Consider the following 24378-nt stretch of genomic DNA (forward strand, 5'->3'; position numbering starts at 1 on the left):
TTCTTCTTCTTCGTGGGTGAACTGAAGCTGGGTGAAGCTTTACTGCCACCTGCAACCAAATAAATGTATTGTACAACAGTATAGTCGTACTTATTGATAAAAATATGTGCATGATTTAAATCTGTATAATCTGCAGCCATTGTAGCCACCAAGACTGCTTCCTCGGCTGCCATGTTCACAAGTTTGGTAGCCCTGCCTCTTCTGCTACATGGACAAGATGGCGATCACAGTGCACTTTGTTTTGCTGTAAATGTCAATTTGAATGCACTGCACAGCCAAAACAGGAAGTGTAAGTATAAGTATAAATTCTCTCATCACTCACTCATCATCATCCTCATCATTCCTTCTTGTAAATCCAGTCTGCCCTGAACTCTGTCATGTTCATGTTCAACTTCCATGATTGAAAAAAATTCATATGAACATCCTCTGCCCTTCTCAGCATCGTTTATCCAAAACCTTTACATGTGAGTCTTCTGATCTTTCACAGCTGTGGTTGAACTCTGGGTATGTTCACACTGTCAAATAAAAAAAAATATACACATTACTACAACTGCAACTACTGCAACAAACGATTATTTTAATGACCAAGTAATCTGTTGATCATTTTCTTGATTAATTGATTAGTTGTTTGGTCTATAAAATGTCAGAAATATGGTGAAAAATGTTGATCAGTGTTTCTAAAAGCTCCAGATGACGTCCTCAAATGTCTTGTTATGTCCACAAGTCGTGACTCAAAGTGATTAATCAACCATCAAAATAGTTGTCAATTACATTAATAGATGATTAATAATTGATTAATCATTGCAGCTCTATACATTGTATTTTTTTGTTACAGTCAGTTTTGTGTTGAAACTGACAAGAAAAACAAGAGCTGTGGTTATGAAGCCTGCTGGACTGACAGGTAACCCCTTCATTTGTCTGTTCCTATTATCAGTCAAGACTGAAGCTGGACCTTCTTTATTCTAGTGTATGTAAATAGAGTGTGTGTATTTGATGTTTTGCTCACTTTATATTTAAGAGCAACTAAAATAAATCAAATTTGGAATGCAGCCTCTTTATTCTGCATACAAAAAATACAACACTTTTTAAACTGCGTGCAGTGCAGACACCAAAGACCAATTTCTTCCTATTAACTTCAGGGAGCACAGTCCAGCATGCAAGATTTAGGGGGATTTATTGGCAGAATATAGCACAAATGCAGTAAAAATATTCATAAGTGTGTTTTCATTAGTGTATAATCACCTGAAAATAAGAATCACTGTGTTTTCATCATCTTAGAATGAGCCCTCTATATCTACAGTGGGCACAGTTCAGTGTTGGCAGAGGGAAAATCCAGTAACAGCATACTGTACCTTTAAATTATCACACTTTAACAAAATTATTATTACAGAAACAACATGGGAATGGACCCAGATACTATACTGAATGGAAAAACTATGCCATATGCACCATATCACACAGTCTGTTATTTTTTGAGTCAGGAAAGTCTCTCTATTGTTGCTTGGTGTCACAATTTAAAAGAGCTTGTCTATTTAACAATACAGTTTGTCTGAATACAACCATGTAAAACTATAAAATGTGTGAAACTGTGGATAAAATTAAACTGAATCTGAGGAAAGCTGAAGAGAAGGGAGGGAAAAAATGGGTTGAGTGAAGGGTAAAATAAATATTATAGAGAAAAGTGAGGCCTCAACTGCGGCTTGTTCACAGAGTGGAGAAGAAGAAGTGGATAACACACTGTGCAAGTAAACATGTGATCAGCCTTCAATCAAACAGCACGGTGAGGTGCCAACACTCACACATGCAATTACAGTACATTACCCATTAATGCTCATCATTTATTCATTCAGAATGTTTCCTTTTCTGTGTGAGCAGGTGTTGAGATGCTTAACTTGAGACTGCTAGTATTTACTCTTCTCATACTCTTATATAGCGCTGTATCATTCATTAATCATTACTTAGACTCTGAGAGAAGCTCTCATGCATTCCTTTTGTGTGTTCAAAGTGGAATGCTTCTCTCCGCTCCACTGCAGTGTGTTTTTTTTTTTTTTGGTGTGTCAGAGCACAGAAAGTAGATTCAGGGGATTAGTGCTGGGATTGCTGTCATCTAAAACACTGACATTTAAACACTCCCCCCCTCTCTTTTCACGTCTCGGTCGACCCGTGTCTTCACTTTCTCTCGTCTCTTTCAGTCTGTCCGCTTCTCTGCTCCTTTTCTCTCGGGTGTCTGTCTTTGATGGATGTGCGTTTGTCTTACTGTTGATCTGGTTCCTTGTCAAAAAGTTTTTCTGTGTTTTGTTTCCAACACTGGCAAGTTTCCAGAAACTGTTTGACACAGGTGTCTGTATGTGTATGTATCCAATTTTCATTTACAAAGCTGCCCATTGTTTTTTCTCTGGACCCCAGTACATTGGATCAGTAATGTGATAAGTGCTGACTTCTAGCTTTACGGTATTTGAGGCCAATCACATCCATACAGGGTGGTCATTGTGAGACCCATAGTCCACTGCCAAACCAATTCATAGATAGTAATTAGTCTGCAACCTCTCAGGTCATTTTCAGTTTCCAGTGGACCAAACCAAAATGCTTCTGGACACAGCTGAATAGAACTAGAACTTTGTTTAATATTGTTGCGGCAGGGCGTTAATCAGAAACAGTTCCACATCAGGGCAGCCATCTTGGTTGGAGGAGTGGGAAGAGGCCAGCTGCATCTGCCAATCAAGTCGCACATGAGCTCACAGATTTGTCTTGTTCCCAGGTTAGCAGATCTGTGATCCCTAACATTAAAACAAAACATTCAAAAAGTTTTTTAATGATCAATTAAAGGAACATTCTCAACAAATCCTTCAATAAAACAACTATGACATTTGTCTTTGCCTTCTGGAAAGGTTAATTTTTTTAAATGATACAACCATCACTGCCCACATACTTCCTTGCGTCCTTTACATTGGCATGGATGTTAAGCAATTCTTCCACTAGAGGGTGATGCACAGAGTCAACCCTGAAGAACAGTCAAAATTTGCCTGAAGAAGAAGAGTCAAAAGTTTCAGACAACAGCAAACATGGCAACGCTGGAAGAGGCTGTAATAATGAACCTGTAAGCTTTCAGAGAATGTACAGAAGTACGGACGAAATGAACATACATTATGGTCAGAAGGCTTCATCCATTTCCATATGCATATCTTACATAGAGCGTAAATGAGCCTTTAGACACCCGTCTAATGTCGACAGGACATCATTTGTCAGGGTCTTCCAAAACTGTTCCAAAATCTGTTTTCTGATTTTGCACAGATGCTCAAGGTTTGGTTTGGCTAAGGCACATGAACAGTGAATCTTTGTTTAGGGAATCTGTGCCTTGGGTTAAAAAAGACAAGTGAACTTGGTCCTCACGGTTACAATAAAAATCCAAATCCAAAAAAAGGAGACAAGAAACAACAGTGACTTCTTTCCACCCCGACCTCCTCTCATGCGGACTCTGTGGACAAACTCCTTCACTGCTACTGACAAATAAGACACCTGATTCCTATGGCCGCTCTGTTGTTTTGTCATGTGAATATAAAAATGTCTTCTTTTTTTTAAAATTACTGACTGTTGTTCTCCTTATGGCATGTTCATTAATCTGAGTCCACTTAAATTCAAGACAAAGTAAAAAGCAAAGCTAGCTGCAGTGCAGGCCTGTCAAAGAGAAGACACCATGCTGCCTGCTGTCTACAGCTTCCTTAATAAATGCTGGTTCTCTAAAACTGCAGCACTACTGTAAATTGTCAGATACAGTTGCATCTGTGCCCTGGTGTCTCTTTCACCTGTGTCTCCCAGTGCTCCCCAGTCTGTCTGGCCCTGTCCCAGTGTTCACTCTCACAGACTTTGAGGTGCTTTCCTCGGTAAATCTGTGAGTGCTTAGCGCTGTCTGGCTGTCAAATCGTCAAGTGCATGAGAGCTCTCTCACAGAGTTTTTGAGCACTTTCTGTAAGTCCACATTTCTGCAGACTTCGCCTGGGGGAATTACCCACAGTTCATAGCATTGTGACGTTAAACACAGAGGTACCAGGGAAACTCCAGAAGCATGTAAAGAAACAGTTTGTAGATGAAGGCACTTCATTTAAATCCTTCTAAAAGCAAAGTTTTTTATCCACAAGCAAAATCACTACCCTAGAGCTCATCTTTTCTCCTTGAACTGATTTCTTGACTCAAATTACTTGGTTTATCAAACCACAGCAAGAGTAAAAAGCTTTTCCTGAAACTTCTGACAAAATATGTTTATATTTGCATGTAACTGTCTTGTAATATTTTCATTTTATGTTCTTCATATGTATTTGTGTCTTGTGCCTTGATATGTTACAATGTGCTGGCTCTTTTCAGGCCCTTGTAGCCTCTCACACTCAAGCACCAAGCAGCCAAGTCTGTGAGAGTTCCAAGCTTTTTTCTGCATTAGAGACAATGTTGGAGGTTGGAATTTCCCAGTTGAAATGTCCAACTCCTGACCTCAAAATGCTCCAGGTGCAGAACACCATACACAAATGACTGTGAAAAATTGATGAGTTTCTTTGCTAAGTGTACCCTCAGTTGAACCCTCAGCAGTGCATCCTTCTTGAATAAACTACACAAAGGAAGAAAAACTATGCAGGAGGTAACTGCAGTACTGCAGGTTTACAGTACTTAATACAACCGTTGACATATACATGTAGAACATATTTTACAGTATGATAGAGTGGATTATTTTAGGCTTTTATGAAGTCGGCTTGATGGATTTGCCCAGAGTTCACAAGTAGGAACTCTGACTTTGTGGGGCTTTCTGTTAAATAAGAAGTTGGAAACTTTTGAGTTCAGAGCTGTCTGAAGGGTTTAGGGGGGACAGTTCGATTGGGTCACTGGGTACATCCCAAGTCTCTTAACAGTATCCAGGCATCCCTCATTTGTGTCATTTCCTTGCAAAACCAAGTGAGGAGGAAGGATACAAGGAAATTTGTTTTAAGAGACATGAGATGACCTGTCTGACTGTCTCTGTCTGTGTTTGTGTGTGTGGGTGTGGTCTCCTCTCAGTCTCCTGGCGCTGCTCTTCCTGCACACCTGATCATCTGCAATTAGCGTACCTGTCTGCCCTCAACTCATCGCATCTCCCCTACAAGAACTCACACCTCTTTGTCAGATCATTGTGCCATCCATGGTTTGTCCATGTGTTACACTTCCAGCTCAGTTTAGTCTAGTTTGCCAGTTTGTTTATCTGTTTGCCAGTTTGTCTGCCTGCCTGTCTGTAAACCCTAAACCTGCCTCCCTGTCTTCAGTCTGTCAACGCGCCTCACCAGTTTGCCAAGCCCGCCAGCCAGCCAGCTTTCTTTACTGGATTACTGTCTGCCAAACCATCAGCCCTGGACACCGTTGCCTTCACTTCAGCCCTAACTCCTGCCAGCCACCACTGGGCTTTTATTTTAGACAGGTTTATATCAGAGACAGGCTTTGCCTTCTGATGAAAAGTGTGAGCTGCTTTTGAAAGCTTCAGAAGATTTTTATTTTTTGTCAAACTGCTTCAAGCTAGGGATGTTTTCATTCCTAATACAGATTTTGATACAAATACCAGTGCATTTAAATAACATTTTTTACCAGCTGTTTACTACTAACTCTGTATGGATGTGTGGATATGACTGATGGTTCAGATTAAAGCCTTTGTAAAACATGAACAAATAGCAGGGACCAGTTTTTTGGAGTTTATGAATTACATGGAGTCAGATCTATGCATAGACCCCCTGATACAATATCAGCATTTTGGGCACTAATTGAGGAGTGTCCTAACACTGGTAACAAACCCTCTTCCAATGTCAGGAATGAAACATTAACATTCAGATTTGAGCACTTGAGATTTGAATACCCTCTTCTACAACAAGACAAATGGGCTACAATTACTACACTGTTCATCTGATACTGTAGGTGCATCTAATTAGCCTCAAATTAAAGTTTAAGTCAGCATTTTAACCTTCATCTCAAGTCCAGTGTGCTAGAAGACAGCAATATATCATTGTACGCCTCTGTACAGACTGTATTTTATATCTCCAGTCTTAGAATCCATTGGTCATCGTTGTTAAGCCTGTAGAGTTTCCTAGGGTATACAGACTCTATTGGTGCATTCCATTTACCTCTGAGGTCAAAAGTTGGAGCTGGGAATAATGTCACACCCACATTAACCACATTCCAGTGCAACATGTCGGGAAAAACTTTTTTGAGCTCGATAACTTGCAGCATTTTGTGCAGACAAACATTGCAGGAGCATGTCCAAAAACAGTACTGTGTGCACAGCTGATTTAATTAGAAACAAGTGCTAATAAACATATTTACTACTGTAGATGCACAGCAGCCATATTGGATTTTGACAACTTTCCGTGTCAGAAATCCGACTTCAAGGGCCGTTCTAGTTGGGATTTCAAAGTTGCCAGTTCAAATGGGATGCACCATTCGTTTTGAGGCTTCCAGTGTAGTTTGGATATCAAGATAACATGCACCTGTCATTGTTTACAGTCCAATTAGCAACTTGAGATGCGAGAATTGAGTTTGATGCTAATCTCTGTGAACAGATACTGGCATATGAATGCAGGTACATTTTTTAAAAAGGCTAATAAGAAGTTAAATAATCATCAGACTATAGCTGATGGGTTTTGGGATTGTATTTCGGTCAGTGTATTCCACATCTTTTGTTCTTCACACAGACTGTTTACCTGCATGCAACCAAAACCTGCATAAACGTAATTGGCCGCTGCTACTGGGACCACAAACAGACAACAGCAAATGAGAACACTTCCGATGCTGGAAGTGCTGCATTCACATGCAGATATCTCAAACTGTGTGTTTGTGTGAGGGAATGAACATGAGTGTGCATATGTGTGTGTGTGTGCAGCTTGTACTAAGCATTTGTGAACCTGAAGCATACATATGTGTGTTTGTGTGTGAAAAACCTCTGCTTGCCTTTGAGTTTTTTAGTGAGGATGTTTGTATGTGCAAATGCGGCTATGTATATATATCTGTGTGTGTGTGTGTGTATGTGTGAAACTAACTCCATCCCAATCACTTTCAGCTTGATCTCTGCTCCACTGGGAGCTCTACAGCTGACGTGAAAAGGGAGGGGAGAGCCAGAGAGACTGCGGCCCAGAACAGGGCCTCCTCACTGGGGGAGAGGCGCGTTCAAAGGGCTCGTTTGGCCCCGATGGGACCAGCAAACACAGCTCATTTGCCACTGCAATTCTATTTTCACATCATTTCAATTTCAAAGAGCCGTCTGGCTGCATTAGCATTTGCCTTGGATAAAAGAAGAGTTAGTGAAGGGGTGGAAGGGTGGAAAAAATAAAGCAAAGGGTGGAAGAAAAAGAGGAGCAATGAGAGCAATAAGCAATGCACTTCATGTGCAGATCCTGTCATGGATATTTTGGCATTTCTAAGATTAGCGAGAGAAGTTAAAACCCATGCAGTGGATGCTCATCCTGTACTGTAGGCTCTTATTCTGGTCTTTCAGTTCGGTCAGTCAGTCTTTAGCCAAGTCATTTGGTTTCTCTTAGTTAGGGACATCCTCCTCCTACTATCCTGGTCACGGCTCAACAGTTAGGTTTGCCCACTTTTCTGGGGCAAGCAAAATGCCATGTCGAGCAAGTAAATCTGGCGATTCAATTGCCCACTCAGGCAAAATGTAACTATTAAACTACTTGGACAACAGATTTATTGTTAAAGCAATTTCTATTGCAAAAATGGTTGAAAGTACTGTTTTCAGCCTCAGATATTTCCTGCTTTTCTTCATTTATGATCATATTAAACTGAATATCTTCAAAAAAAAAAAAAAAAAAAAAAAAAAAAACTGGGATGGACGTTTTTCACTATTTTATAGACATTACAGCCCAAGATTAAACATAACAATTAACTTTAGTCTTTGCTGTGATTCGATAACCACTAGTAAATAAAAACTGACTGTGCGCAAATTAATTTTTTACCCATCTGCCCAGTCGGGCAAGTGAAAAGAAAAAACAATGTTGAACCCTGCTGTTTGTCTACTATTACATCAAAATCATCTATCCTCTGTGTTTCAGACACTTGTGCTGCTGCTTCATGACATGGATGAAATGAATGTATATGTCAAACTGTTTTAATCTCAGTGTACAAAGTTTTGTTATGAAAAAGAGATAGTGCTTTAACTTCCCTGTGGCCTGTGAAGACAAGTCATTTGTGGGGGAAGAGGAAGATAACTCCATACCACTCTTTCAGAGTTGGTGCACGTCATTTTTTCTCTCCCTTTTCTATTTTTTCTCCTTTTTCTCCTTTCGTCCCCCATTTACCTTTTTCCACGTTGATGACTTTGATCACTTGGTGTTTGACCAATAGGCTTGCACCTTGACAGGGAACTACACTCCCACTCAACTCATACAGCATAGGCGTGCAAGTAACTCCTGTCTAACCCTGATGAATACCTGTGTTGGACCTTTTAACTCGTTTTGCCATGTAAAATAAATGCCTTTTAATTCTGTACAAACCTCACACTGAGACTTGGAGTGGTTTTTACTGAGACCATGCAATAAGCCCTTCACCTGAAGAATAAGCACAAAGTATCCAAAGAGCAGCTGTACTGTGACCAACAGAAAGACCCAGCAGTGCTTCCACTCTATTGTGTTCAGTATCAGTTAACTTCCTTGACAATATTGATATGGATCAGTCGAAAGTCCAGACTAAAAATAGCATGGTTACTTTGACAACCAGTTGAAAAATTTAGAATTATTTCACTTACAATGACATGAGAAGAAGTATAGATTCTGAGCACTGTAGATCACTTTCTGTTTACTTGTGACTTTTTGGTTGGCAGCACCTTCGCCAGATAAACCAGAGGTGATCACCCAACTTCACTAAAATGCCTCTAGAGTAAGTAGCAGACATTCATGTAGCCAATGAGTGAGCAGGGATAAATTAATTCTGAACAGGCAGCATCACTTTAACACGTGCAGTCCACATATAAGGACAGCCCATTCTCGCTCCCAACGTGTCAGATAGTATTGCCGGATGTAAAATATAGCATTGTACTGGACGAAAATTATGATATTTTAACAATAATTACCGTACATTCAGAATAACCTTGAGAAGGAGCCAGGGTGCTACACCAAATGGCAAAAGTATGACATGTGCACCATGTTATAGGGAGGCTCTTCCATCTAAGACATTCAGTCACAATTCATCACACAATCACAGTTTCTGTTCTTACCCATCAAAATAAAAGCCTCAGACTGTGTCACTGCTCTACAAGCTGCTTGATCGGGGAGGTACTGATGTGATTGGTTGCTCCCAAACAAGGTTTTTATGGAAATGTCAAAATTTTCAGACTTATTTTTTTTGGAATTATTGATCATATATTGTACAGTTGTTAAAATTATGCTGTGTCTCCAGTACTATAATGTGTAATTCATTAAACTTGTTCCAGGGAGAACAAAACCGCACTCTGTTCTGAGTCTTCTAAGTAACGTTATCATAAAGGCTCAGAATGATAAAAATTCTAATAAAATATGTTTTACTTGTGAATGAAGATGTGCACTGAGGGAGTATTTCACAAAGAAGTAAGGTCTTTTTGGAGCTCAAGCTCAATCAGCACAAATTTATAAAATAAAAAGGCAGAAAGTGTTGATAACAATGACAAATGTGTTCTTTTCATTAGCCATGTAAAAATAAAAAAAATATATAGATGCAAAAATTGATTGGCAGAACTTTGAGGAAGTTATGATGATGGTCAAATTTGCAGAATTGTTGTGGAGTTTGGATAGAATTGCAATGTCGTATAAAATTCACAGGTATTGGTTGAAGTTTCATGAATGGTTGCTATCACAACGTCCTGGAGGGACTGATTATGGTACAAATGTGATAATTATCATACATCTGGCAACACTATAAATAAAGCAGCTTGGTCAGTGCCCCTGTGAATCAAACTATAATGTTGTATTTACCCCTCTAACATCATTTCTGAAGGTGTCATTCAAGCAGGTTTTGCTGTTTGGTCAACACCATAGTATGAAGAGTGAGACAGTCCAAAAGACTTAGGGTAATGGAAGAGTTGGGGTGGATGGATGAGTAACACAAAACTACAACATTCACCCAGGAGTCCAGTATTCATGTCCCACGTGAAACAAACAGTCAATACTGACTTCTTATTGAATTTAATGATGTACATAAGTTATGCTGTGTATGTTAATTTACATACTACTGAATTAATTGTATTTTCCTAAACCTATAGGCAAGTAGTATTTGTGCCTTTATTTTGAAGTCTAATGTTACATACTCATTAGTGTCAGTTGTGCAGATGCAGAGCTCCACAGTCAAGTTCACAATAAAGTGTTACTGCATTAGAGTTTGAAACGTACAGGACCACTGACCATGCTGCCATATCTGACGGTCTGGGAGTGAGAACATGTCGGTATGGACCGCGGAGACGCCACAGAAGTGGTTTAAGAAGTGCTTAGTTGAGAAGTGCGGTTCTGACATTGGGAGGGAGAAACCTTGCAGAGGCAGTAAGTATAACAAAAGTTCAGTTTAAGATTTCCCCAGTGTGTCTGTACAACCACCTGAGCAGATGACATTTTTAATACATCTTTAAATAATACTCAAACTGAAAGCCTAGGGAAAAAAAATAAAGAGCAAGAGCGAATTTATCACACTCATAAAATGAGCCCTACCAGTTTCTGGAATGCAAAAGCTGTTTGGAACTTGCACCTTTTCAATGATATGAAATGAAATAAAACAACTCTTCATATCTGAGAAGCTGGAAGATGTAAATATTCTGAGCACTTCAGTTGATACACAGTGAAATGATTCATTCGCTTTAAAACATGTCATTCATTTTCTGTGACTACTTGAATAATAGACTGATCTAGCTCTAAATGTATATCCATCACATTGAATTGTATTAAGAAAAATTCTCATCAGCTTTTTTACAACAGGATTGTCAAGAATCATTTTGTCTCAGTATATTATACAGTAATTTAGTGAGAGGTCTGTGAGAGTGAGAAGTATCGTTATGATTTCCTACCATATTGCAATATCAGACAGTCTGTGATACTGAATTTGTCCATCTCTTGTCACGGTCTATGTCCTGCCCTGTATTTTGTCCCTGTGCATCTATGTGTCTTTTCTGTCTCCATCCCTGCCTTCCCATCTTCCCAGTTCTCTCCCCTCACTGCACCAGAGAAGCAGATGCCTTTGATGCCCTGCTACAAATCACACACTTAGCTTTTCATCAATATTTCATCAATCCATCCCGGGCTCGCCTCTTTCTAGCTCTCTAAATCACAAGTATGGCCGGGTCATTCGCCCTGCAGTGGAGAGGAAAACCAGAGTGGGTTGGGGTCAAACGTTGGGTGGGAGGGTCAGGACAGACCAGGGGTTTAAATATTGTGGTCCCTAAAAAAAGGGATGCAGTGATACCACTTTTTTTCAGACAGAGTACAAGTACATTCATTTGGGTACTTAATCATGCCCGTACAGTTCTTACAATGACTTTAAACTTTTTATTTTCTTCAGATCTTCCTCACTTTCTAAATTTAACAAATTATTGTTGCTGTTTGCAGCTGCTAGTGTAACCATCGTTACAGTACTCTTATACTGTATGTATTTTGGGGTTTTTGCATTAAGTTGGTATTCTAATTCTGTGTTCCTTATTAAGCTGTGCAGTTTACTGTGTACATCAGCATTTCCCAAACATTTTTCCAATTTTTTGAAATGCAACCCAACTCACAACAAGCCTTATTAATACATAAATTCTGGAAATAGTTCATTTGTGCATAAATTAACATCCATTTTTGCACCATCCTATATTACTTTGATAGTTTTTATTGAAAACTTATGCACGTTATGACTTTATAAATAAGAAATACATTCATTTAGGCTGAGTTTACAGCAGCACTTTCATCGTGCCTGAAAGTTGAGCCCGAACTCGATTACAACCCAACTTTTTTCTTAACAAGCTTCCCTTTGTGCACCAAACAGTAGGTGTTTTCAGTGACAGGGATAAGATATGCAGGGTATTGGAATTGGTAACAACTAAATTGGGGAGAAAAATTAAAATAAACAAATAAATAAATATAGTAGTACAGCCCGAACCTAATGTGAGGCCGTGAAATATGTGAAAAATAAGGCCCGATCTGGCCCAAACCCATTGGGTACAGTCAGGTCCCGTCGTGTTCCGGCACAGATCTCAAGCTCTAGTTAACATGCCTTCTCATTGTTTTTATTTCCTCTAATCACGAAAACAATATCGGACAACAGCAGATGCAGTGTTATGCATGAACATGCTAAAATAGCAACGTTCACTCCTGAGAGAGATAATGGTGCTTGTATTGTCAGCTGGTGAAAAAAAGTGTGATTGCAGCAGAAATGGGACTTTTCCACTAGCACTTTTGGCTGTGCTGAATCAAACCATGCCACACTGGCGTGTACTTCAGCTACCACGTTTATCATGCTGAGCATCTCCCAAGATGGGGTGGGACCAAAGATGATATCTTTCCAACTGCAACCATCATTAATCAGTTATTAAATTGATTGACAGCTATTTCAATAATCGATTTTTATCAGTTTAAGTAATTTTTTAAGAAATTCCATCTTCTTAAATGTGAATATTTTCTTATTTCTTTCCTCCTCTCTGACAGTAAAATAAATATCTTTGAGTTGTGGACAAAACTAGACATGTGAGGACATCATCATGGACACTGATCAATATTTCACCATTTCATGCACCATTCATTAATGGAAAAAAATGATCAACAGATTGATTGATCATGAAAGTAATCATTACTGAAATGATGCACGTCCGTGTGCTCCTCACGTTTGGATCTATTTTTCAACTGACAAGATTGTAACAGGATTAATTAATCGATTTAATTGATAAAAATGATCAGTAGATTAATCGACAGTGAATATAATAATTAGTTGCAGCCCTGTTAGAATGCTTAGAAATCCTTCATGACTCAGTCAGCCAACAACCACTCAGCCATCTACATGGTGCTGAAAGCTAATATACAGCTGAGATATTGATTATAGTAATTAGACATCCATGCATGGCTCCATACACTAAAAGCAAAAGAGAGAGATATTTATAAATATACAGCTCTGAACATCAGGTGGTGGGGAAGAAGGGCAGAGACAGCAGATCCCCTACAAGTCAGTGTAAGTCTGCTGATATTGTACATTTTTCTTATTGTCAGCAAAGGATGAAAAGACTAAAAACCACCATTAAACTCAGTATATAGAGCAAACAGGAATTGTGTGTCTATCCAAAGCCTGAAACATCCTCCTCCTCTGTGCCATGGAGCTCCATTGTTGTCCAAAAACTATTAAAAACACGAGTTGCATTGGGTGAAATGTTCCTTCATTACAATGAACACCCACACTGTCATTTATTTTGAGTCAATCCCACATACACCATCCTACTGCCGGATATACTCACCAAAGGACCAAATGTGTGCTAATCCTCCACTGAAAATAGTACCCAACAAATGTGCTATTTTCCTTTTCCCTCTGACTAACGTTTGGTGAGAACTACATTTCCCAGATGTTTTAGGAAATTGTCCTGCCCCTGATGCTGAAATGTTCATGCTTTTAGACATAGGTATAGTAGGAACCAGTGGCCTTGAGGCTCAGAGCCACAGAAAGGGTAGAGAACTCTTACTGTCTTTTTATGAGAATTACTGACAAAAACCAAAAAATATTAGATATCACCAGTTTTTCCCCTTAAAATATCTATGTATAGGATTGAGTAACATTTAGCATGAACTAACAGAATGTAACTAGCTCACCTCACCCTCCCCTTCCAAGCATGTAGGAGAACTAGTGTGGCTGCAAGAATTAGAGCCAGTCTAGAGCCAGTGTCTTTCCTGGGCTAATGTAGAAACATGGCCACTTCCATGGAAGAGGAACACGGACACACAACCCCAATTCCAAAGAAGCTTTGTTAAACGTAATTAAAGACAGAATGCAATCATTTGTAAGAACAGTACAGTATAAAGACAAGGTATTTAGTGTTCAAACTTATTAATTTAGTTGTTTTTTCTCGCCCGTGGCCCTTTGCAAAGGATGGAGCAACAAGACTTTAATATGAGCACTGAGACAAATTTAAGATCTCATTTAAGACAATCAAGTTTTCTTTTAGATCTCACTGTTATGTCAAGATTTGGTTATTTAAGATAAATTCCGTTCAGTTGGGCTCAAATCAGTCTCAGGCTGAGACAAGACAAAGGCTGAGACAAGCCGAATTTAAGAAGTATGAGAAAATGACCAAAGTCTCATACTGGTCTCAAACTGAGCTCAGTCATGTCTGGGAGACACAGGCTAGACAAAGATAAGATCTTATTTTGAACTTTTCCTTTCCTTTGGGAATGTATAAAAGCCCCCAAAATATAAAATAATATAACTGTTTACAGGACAACTCAAATGGAAAACAGGGTTCATTGACTTTTTTTATTATGAATTTTTGATCCATGGAGGTTTTATATTTGAAAAAGTTTCCTTGAGCTGAGAAAAGTGATTTAAAAATGTGTGATGTCATCGCAATAAGAAGTGGGCCAAGGAAGAACTCGTGAGCTCATTCCAAGGTAAGGTAATTCTTATTTTCAGGTAATTATACACTACTGAAAACATACTCATTAATATTATATTCCATCTGTGCCATGTTCTGCCAATAGATCCCACTGAAAAACTGGAATTTCAAAGTGAAAAACATGAAGGACTATGATCAGTTGGGAGCCACAGACTCACCAACTTAATCCAACGAGACTCAAGTCAGCCGATAATGTCGAACAGAGAGACTCAAGAATTCATTTTCAGAGCTAATTTATCAACTCAAACGATAGGCTCAGCGAGCATGCAGGTTTTCAGTCATGCACACCATTAAATTCCATTAGATCAGATTGGAAAAATGAAAATTTAATGATCCCAGTGAACACACTGCAGCGGGAGAACGTTGAAGGGAACAGCAAAGAAAAAAAGAGAATGTAAATACAAATAAAGCTAATGGGGATTTCAGACATACTCAGCTGACAATTACAATAATTGGGACATATTAAGTGTAAAACATCAAGTAAAAATGTGTAATCCACAAACACAGTGTTTGTACTGCTCCATTCCACGTCATAAACCAAAGTCATAACATTTCAATGAAAGCCACACTGCTGTTATTTCATATCTTTGCAATAAATTAATTCCATTTATATAATAAAAAATGAATAAAAAGTGCTTTATAGGGGCGGGGGGGGGGGGGGGGGGGGGTTACCTTGCCTTAACATCCCTTGTTTGAGGCTAAAATCTAAACTTACTTCCTGACAGCAGGAGCAGGAGACATTACCAAAGCAAAGCAGGAAACACCCCGGAGGAACATTTTACATCCTTTTCCTTCTCACTTGTTCTCTTTATTTTTAAAACAAGTGGGGTTGGGAGACAGGAGGGAGGGGAGGGGAATAATGAGGCAGACAGAAATGGAGAGGAGATAGCTTTTGGAGGAGATAAAGTCAAAGAGAGGAAGATATTTTTTTGTTATGACAAAAAGACAAGAAGCATAAAGGACCGAGAAAAAAAACGAGGTGTTGTTTTAAGTTGGGCTGCTTTTATTATCTTCACTGCCACAGTTTGGGGGATTGAATGTTGATTTACTGTTCTCGCCTGTGTTGCTTGTTTAGTCAAGCGACTGCTCATCATTTCGTCTTTGATATTTATGTTACAGCAGGAGACTGGCAGTTGGGATGGGATGCATCCCTCTTCAGGTCTGTGGAGGAGGCTCAAAAAGCTCAACATACACACAGTCACGTGCAAACGTACAATGAATCATTCTTGTTCCGAGAGTTTTTACTAACAGTTCCTGTGACTATCAAAGCTCCATTAAAAGGAACCATTTAAAGGATTAGAGTGCACTCACATTCCTCATTATGCAGATCCATTATATTATCCCTCATGAAACCCTATATATATATAACATACAAATTAGGTGTGTAATGATTTCTGCATTTTTACCTCTTATATTTCAGTCCTTAATGGACGATGGAGAACTTAATTTTATGTGCATTTTGTGGCATGACATGTTACTTACACTTAAAGTCCACTTAGCTAAAACTAATGCAGTCTAATAGAACAGTGCGGTATTTTAAACAGATTATAACGTCCAGTTTTACAGAGGTGTTGATTGTACTCTAGGCTGTAGTCTGCATTACTGCATGTACGTTTATAGATCTTTTTCTGTTTTATATTTATTGTACAATCTGTGTTTGTAAGGCAACACTGTTTACATTATTTTTTTTTTTATTTTAATGCTACATACCATGTGTGTATTACAACTTGTGTGCAATTATCCTGCACAGCTATCCATATAAACCCCATACTTACGTTCATATATCCAAACATCTCCACATATCTGTGTAAGTAAAAGATGTGTATAGTCTTGAATGGATAGTTTTGTCAAATTTAGTGCTTTATATTTTATATTTTTTAATTCTTTGGTATATATTTTATCTTTATTTTATAAGTATTCTACTGTCACTCACTACCTTTTCTATCTGCACTGTTTGAGCTGCTGTAACGTGAATTTCTCCAGTGTGGGATCAATAAAGTTTATCTTAACTTGTCATTAAAGCTGCCATGCTTAATCTAGTAATCAATGATTGGTAATTAATTGCCAGCCATTCTGATAATCTATTAATCAAGTCATTTTTTTTCTTTCCAGTTTCTCTAAGAGTCTGTCCGACTGGTTTGTAAACGCATAGGGGAGTTAAAAATACCAACACTTTGGGTTGATGAAATGTCTTGAATCAACAGGGAAAAAAGATCAGAAAATACAGATGCAGCCACCACCATGCAATTTCAGTGCATCATATATGATCACTGAAAGGCAATTATGTAATTTGAGTTTATAAGTTGTTGTTTTTTCTTTCTTTGTTTTGTTTTATTTTGTTTTTGTTTTTTTAGGAAAATGTTGCAGACTATACCGTTTAATGTGAATATTTTCTGGTTTCTTTACTCCTCTGTGACAGTAAATTGAATATCTGTGGACATCATCTTGGGTTTTGGGAAAGGTTCAATGTTTTTCATAATTTCTGACATTTTACAGGCAAACAACTATTAATCAAGAAAATCATCAACCAATTAATCGACTATGAAAATAATCATCAGTTGCCACCCTAGTCTGTTTTGTGTCAAACTGAGACACAGTCAAACATTTTGTCCATCCCTCTTCTATCAGTTCAAGGGTGGAGAGTTTAAGTGCTGTTATCAAAGGGACCATGTTGTACTGCTGTGTTCCAGGTTGCAGGTTGTATAAATGTAGGGAATCTTATCTCCACCTCCACCTCTTACTGACTGATTAGCAAATGGAAAGACAAAGGATAGTTAAAATCTGCAGGGACATCAGGACATAGTTCCTGGTTTTAAAAAAAAGACACGTTTGATAACCTATTAGCTACTGTTAGACAGTTAACTACTGTTTGTAATGTGTCACCAGATTCTGTAATTCAATCTTACTGTACAACATGAAACCTATCACAAAGGACGGTTATTCATTGAACAAGTAAAAGAATGAAAGGTCATTAGCAGTTAATTAACAAAAGATATGCACTTGCTCTGCTTTCATATAATTAATATAATTGTGAGACAACCTTCATAATGTAAGAATTTACTGTATTGAAGAGAGAAACTGCATTCATTTAAGCTGGGTTTTAGCTATTAGTAGCCTTTAGATAAAGAAACACACTGGTCATCTCAAACATTCAATATACTGAATTGCAGGTAACCATAGCAACGGTATACTTCATCCTCACTCCCAACCTTTTTGTGACACCTTAACACGGGGCAATATCGACCTGCAACTCCTCATCACGAGGTGCATTTCTATGAGCTGTTCAGGAGTGATTTTTACCACTCAGACTGGTTCATCTGAATCATTTATGAGGTATAAAAAGGTAAAACTATACAGTGTTTCCCAAGAAGCATTGATCAGACAAGTCTGAAAGAAACTTTGTGGATTTTTGCACATCAGAATTTAGTAATTTTTCCCGTTTACTGTCATGGTAATCGTCTCGTATGCCTTTAAATTAAAAATAGAGGAGAGTGTGCACTTGATGTCATTATGCAGTGCCTCCCCCGCCCCTGTGCGGCAAACATGTAACAGTCAGCATCTGCCACTGATGCGTTCACATGGAAAAACATGGGAAACACTGCTAAAATGGTAAAGAGCTGCTGTGTAATCGACTGCACAAACAGATTTCGAGGGAATTCAGGCAGAAGTTCTTTTACAGACTGCTGAAGGGTAAAGAGAAGATAAACCATGTGAAGCAGCACTTTTGGACGCAGTTTTCACACAAACATGAAATAAAATCTGAATGTACTGATAAATCTGTCAAAACACAGCAGATTTGACTGTCCAGAGAGATCAAATCTGCTATTATTTAACGTTAAAGGTGTGATATTATAATCATCTTTGTTTTAAAATGAACATTTTAAATGAAAATGTTGGCCCTTTAAAGTTGTGTCCCAAAACAAACACACATGATTTAATCAGGCATGAAAATGGTTAGCTACAACCACAGGACCTCTGTCTCACTTCCAGGGGTGGCAGTAACTAATAACAAATACTCAACTTACTGTAATTAGGTATTTTTGGGGGGTCTGTACTGTTACTTGTACTTAAGTATTCATTATACATGTACATGTATTGAGTACTGAGTACAAACTGAATTAGTATCCAAAGCTTTCATGTGCATTTTTGTAGCCCACCAGGTGATCTAATTGCGAACAGGCCAATGAAAACCAGGACATGTGGACGAAAAGAAAAGACTGCCACAGCACAGATTTGGATAAGGATATTAATAATCAATTAAGTAATTGATTTACTGGCATCAAGAAATTAAACAGTTCATTTAATCTATAGTCTAGAAATGGCAGTAATTTGACATTGTTTTGTCTGGCGGAGCCATTTGTTGAATAATGAAAGTAAAACTAAAAAGGACAAAACAAAACATTTTTTAATTTAGACTGAAGATTTAGAGAAACAGAAACTTTTTGACTGATAGTGATAATGTATTACACATAAACAATTAAAAAATAACTAATACTTGTAGTTTCTGAGATGAGAGCTTTCTAGTTTTACTTAAGTATTTTTTCTAACACCAGTACTTTTACTTGTAACTGAGTAATATTTTCGTAATGTAACAACAATTATACTTGTGTATAGACTTTCAGTGCTCTTCCCACCACTGTCTCACTTTCTGGTTTAAAAAAGGTGGGAATACTACTATTTTTTGACAAATTTATGAAATAATATTTATATCAGATGTGTCTCAACCATAACAGGTCGACTCTAAAACCTTTATAAGAATTATGTTTTAAAAATGTCTATTTTGATTAGCATTAAGAGAACTCTGAGACACTTTAAAAACATTTTGTCGACTCTGTAAGACATTAAGATGGAAAATCTGAAAGAGTTGACACCTACATTTAATATAAATTTAATCACCAGGAAGTTGATCTGTTACAAGGTTTACTAGCCAGGAGTTTGATCTTTCAAAATATATTTTTTGCAGCATAATTGAAGAGTAAAAATCAAAACCCTCTCAAAATACAATTGCCCAAATTCTCAAGAATGAATAAAACTCATACTATGTGTTATAAAGCTAAAATGAGAGTGTCCACACCCACACTGTGTCCTGAGAAAAAGTTCTAAACTGGTAAAACAAAAGAGAATCATGGCTATACATATGTTTAACCATTAAGTGTTTTAAATCCTGCTATAAGGATAATGGGAATCGTGTTGTCCCTCCCTATCAGCTCTCACCCAAGACTTCTTATCTCAAGCGATGTGTTCAAAGCCAATGCTTTATTCAGAAAACTGTGTCCCACACCCAATTAGCTGTTGGTTAAGTGTGAAGCACCTGTGAAATGAATCTAAGTGTCCACGATTCTGCTTATTATTCAGTCAGTAATTTTAGTGTGCAGCCATAATTCCTCTGTGTAATTATAGTTGCACTGGCTGAATGACAAATCTCGCTCATCTATCTTCAGACACGCACCGACGGCTTGGCAACGCAGCACTATCTGCTCAACAATCCACAGATAGGACAAAGTGTGTCGAGGAATCAGATATATTTTAGTCAAAGCTGCTGTTCAGAGATTTTCGGCTGACGTTAAGTATCTTTACATTTATCCACTTCCATGCCAAGTATTCCTTCTTTTTTTCCCCGCAAGAAATTAATGCTGGTCTCAGAGTTAGACAGCATTTAGAGCGTCATGAGACACTAATCCCCTTTAGAAACCATTCTAATTAATTTCTCTTAGGTAGGCTAGCAGCTCCCTGAGGGCACAGTAAGGAAAGCTTATACAGACTCCTCCCACACCACATAGCTGTAATATCTGCCATGAAACAATACAGACACATAAACAAGCTGTTGTTACAGGTAACTTCAGTAGTTTTCAATCTGGGCCCCATGTTCCCATGTTTTTGTGTTCAAAGCCCCTTTTACACTGAAGCCCACTAACATCTGGGTGTTGTCTCCACTAGGAAAGGGTACAGTCAGCATTAACACCAGGTTCACATGAGTCACAGATATTTAACAGCTCCAGCTCCATCTGGCAGTGATGGGAACACGACACCTGGGTGGACATGCCCCATTTCCAGCAGAGATCACAAAGTTACCTGCGGCTCCATCTTTGACTAATGTGACTCTTTTAGTCCTTTTCCATCTGTACACATGCTGCTTAGCTCAACTCAATTTGACAGTGTGCAAGCTAGCCTTGAATCCAGTAGCTGTTACACAATCATTTCCTTTAACTGTTTTCACAATTACATACAAAATATATTAAAAGCTTTTATTATGAAGCAGCCAAATCAGGGAATGTTGGTTTTCATCAGCATAAACTTAACATGACGACTATCTATCCAGCTGAAAGTGAACAGGAGACAGTAAAATAAAGCAGATACCTGAAAGTACAAACAGAGATGCAGGAGAGAAACTAAACTTGAAACCACAGAGATTTGGTTAGAAGCTACAAAAGTACTGAGAGCTGAACACACAATTTAAAACACCTTTCTCTCTGCTCTTCTTCTCACACATCAGTTGAGTCTTGGCTCTCCAGCAACACATTCAAACAAAAAACAGAAGTGCAACTTGTCTACTGGCAGTGGAAAAGGAGTTAATGGCCTATCTATAGTGAGTTTACCTGCATTTAAAAAAAAAACTGCATACATGCACAATTTTGGTGCAAAATATTTAAGCTCTGATAATCTCCAACTTTTGAGTTTATGAATCCAAAACTGTGTCTCAGTATTAAACCAATTTAAAAAAAATGTTGCCCCCATTAGCCGCTTAAATCCAGTCCAGTATGAAAAATAGCAAAGTTACAAAGCTGCGAGTCCTGCACCGTATCAGACATGGGACCACAGTAACTGGATCCGATGGTAAATCCCAGACAAATATCAGCAACAATAAATCAGTCTAATCCAGCTTCCTCCTTCACTGGCTCACTTCTCTGTGACTAATGGCTCATCCTTGCCGTTTGGGTAGAGAATGCTACAGGGCAGCCTCAAGCCTAATCAATGGCCTCTGTTTGCATATCAGTCAATAGCGTCAGCTGTAAGGCCCGGCTAATTGATCTCCTCCTCCTTTTAAACTCAATGAGCATGGCCACTTAAAGCAACAATCCCAAATCAATCACATTACACTTTCAAAGTATAACCTGTTTCAAGATCACTGACTACCTGAAAGGCATTTCAACCAGCGCTGGAACCCACTGGATTACTGCAACCAGCTAATATCACCTGGCTATGCTTCTTTTACTTAGTCCAAAATCAATTAAGACACTAAACACACCTTGAAGTAGTAAGTTAAGCAGGCCTAGTGCTGGATGTGGCTTAAAAAATTAATACCAGTACCAACACCAGTACCCTTAACCCTTGAGACCCCATTGCACCCCAGAGCACCCATTATACATTCTTCTATAACGCCTATGAATGTCATTTAAAAATCATCCCCAGTGTATTAAAATCAGGGGAAAAGTCTTGAGCTTTGTGTTGTAGATACTTTAAGTTGTCATAAATAATGTGAACCAGATATATTCATCATAACGTTGAGAGCTGTGATTTTTTTTTTGCTGTTAAACAGCGGGATCTCTCCAGTTCTCACTGCCTGAGACAGATGCTGTTGTCTCAGGGGAAGCGTGACAGAGAGTCAGTACGGACAACTGACTTGGTCACAAGTTTTCCACATATAAATTCAGGGATTTTTCTAATATAAGTTGCCAAATACATGATCTACAACACCAAAGTGGAAACTGACAAAGACATTGTGTGTTTTTTGTTCTGAATCACATCAGTAAACAGAAGGACTTACTCAGCTATCCCTGCCTGAGATGAAGGCTGTTTTCAGGGGTGAAGTGTGGCAAAGAGTTGGTATGAAAGACTGACCCGGTTGTGACTTTTCCACACATAAATTCAGCAATTTTTCTCATGTGAGTTGCCAAAAACACAACCTACTGCCACAAAGCTGTTGTTTTGCTCTCATAACATAGCTGTGTGATATAAAACATGTGATATTCTCTTTTATTTTGAAAGCCTGGTGTTATTCAGTGATGATATGCTGTTGTCAGACTCTTAATTTTGATACTGCTTGGTACTGTGTTATTTCAATCAAAATCTTAAACTAACATCCAGCCCTAAACCGGCCTAATTTAAATCTGAAAAAGGACCTTGAGCATTTGTATGATCTTGTTTAAATAGACGTAGAATAGAACCCATGATTGCTAAAGCATTTATTCTTTTTGCAGTGGAAAGCTCGGGCTTCTGTCTTTCACATCATGGATGTTCATACTTGAGGAATATGAAGCTTTTTAAAATAATTTCAGAAATGGCATCACAATAAGCAAAAATATGCTCCAGGTAAATATTTCAGATGGATCTATCAAATCCCCTGTTTAGATATTTTTAGATCAATATGTTTTGTGCATTTCAGTAAGACTGATGAAAAAACTTTTTTATTCATGACACAATTCCAATAAATGTATCAATGAATATGTTATACTGACTTCAATAACAGTTTATCTTAGGTTGTGCAGATTTTAGGGACATGAAGCATTTAAAGATCCTCCAAGAAAGCAAGCAAAATACCAATACTGCTGGACCATTTATTTTCCAGAGTTCAAAGGGTTAAACAGCCATTAGCAACAAATACTTGTTTAATTAATAACTAAATGTGGCAAAAAAAAAAAAAGAAAAAACAAAGAAAAAAAGAAAAGAAAATGTTAACTCAAAGTCAGTTTGGGAGCTGCATAAAAGTTACTGAGGTGATGAGAAGGTTGAATGTTAATTAAATTAATAAAATCAAACCCTGAGGCATTATTCATACTTTCTTGGTTAGAAAAATGCCGAAACACCCTCTCTGAGATCTCTCATAAAACACTGTCTATTTTCAAGGATTTATTTTTCCTGCCAGTGACAAATATTCAAAATGAGAGGAAAATATGCACTTCCCTGCTATTCCAAAAACAGCAGCTAATGAATTTTAACCTTGCTTTGAGATTTCTGTCAGAACTTTCAGCCGCATCTTGTCACTTTCACGCTGTTTGCAGAGAAAGAAATTAAGTAAGTGAACTTTGAGTTGAAGTTCTCTTTAGTTTGTGATTTTATACTGTAAATAATTCACTTATATTCCATCATTATTCACATTAGTAAAAATCTTCATGTAAAGCAGGCAGAGATGACATCTTGTAGCCAAAGCTGACGCAGAAGACATTTTCTTCATTCCAGTCAGTCATTATCTGAACAAACCCGCCACAACATTTCAGTCCAAGACACCGTGCTGCAATTACAGAGAGTCAAGTCAATAAGTCGTGCCCCCTCACCTCAATTCTTTGTCCATTTTCCAGTTCCTCTATTCCTCCTCTATTCCTGCTACAGCAGTGGCCATTCACACAACTGCTAAACCATAGCATGATGAATCACCTTCGATCTTTCAGTGGGGACAGAAGAACGGCGTGGGGACAAAGTTAGCGACGTAATGAGCTCTCAGTGCTGCAGAAAAAAAATGATTGCGATGTTGATGTTACATGAAAATGCAGCACCAGTTCAGCTGAGTGAAAGAACACTCAGTACTAAACGCAAAGCAGTGTGATTTGTTGATTTATTCAAACTTACACGCTCAGCAGAGAAGAGAAAGATGTATGAATGTAGAATACTATAACTAGAGTAAATATGTTTATAGTCAACACAAATGATGAAAAGCAGTATTTCCACAGTGTCTACTGTCTACTGTCATCACAAACCCAACAAACTCATGAGGTAAGTTTAAGTATACAGACCAGCACTTACAGAGCTGCTTCATCTACAGTCTGTGGTTGGGCACAATAATTACTATG

General features: G+C 38.2%; 1 protein-coding gene across 11 annotated transcripts in view; it reads right to left on the reverse strand.

Moving 5' to 3' along the window:
- Window positions 1-24378, reverse strand: part of nlgn1 (neuroligin 1) — a 421649-nt gene that overhangs the window by 305259 nt on the left and 92012 nt on the right. The window contains exon 3 of one of the 11 annotated variants that reach the window (XM_084722370.1): window positions 6917-6946. The exons of 9 other annotated variants lie outside the window; for them this stretch is intronic. In XM_084722370.1, the coding sequence (XP_084578496.1) occupies window positions 6917-6946 (30 nt within the window). Of the gene's footprint in view, window positions 1-6916; window positions 6947-15612; window positions 15647-24378 lie in introns of all 11 variants that reach the window. One more of the 11 variants, XM_084722374.1, reaches the window with a different exon arrangement.

Source organism: Lutjanus erythropterus, chromosome 7, assembly GCF_056507025.1.
Source record: "Lutjanus erythropterus isolate fLutEry1 chromosome 7, fLutEry1.hap2, whole genome shotgun sequence".
NCBI classification, from domain to species: Eukaryota; Metazoa; Chordata; class Actinopteri; order Lutjaniformes; family Lutjanidae; genus Lutjanus; species Lutjanus erythropterus.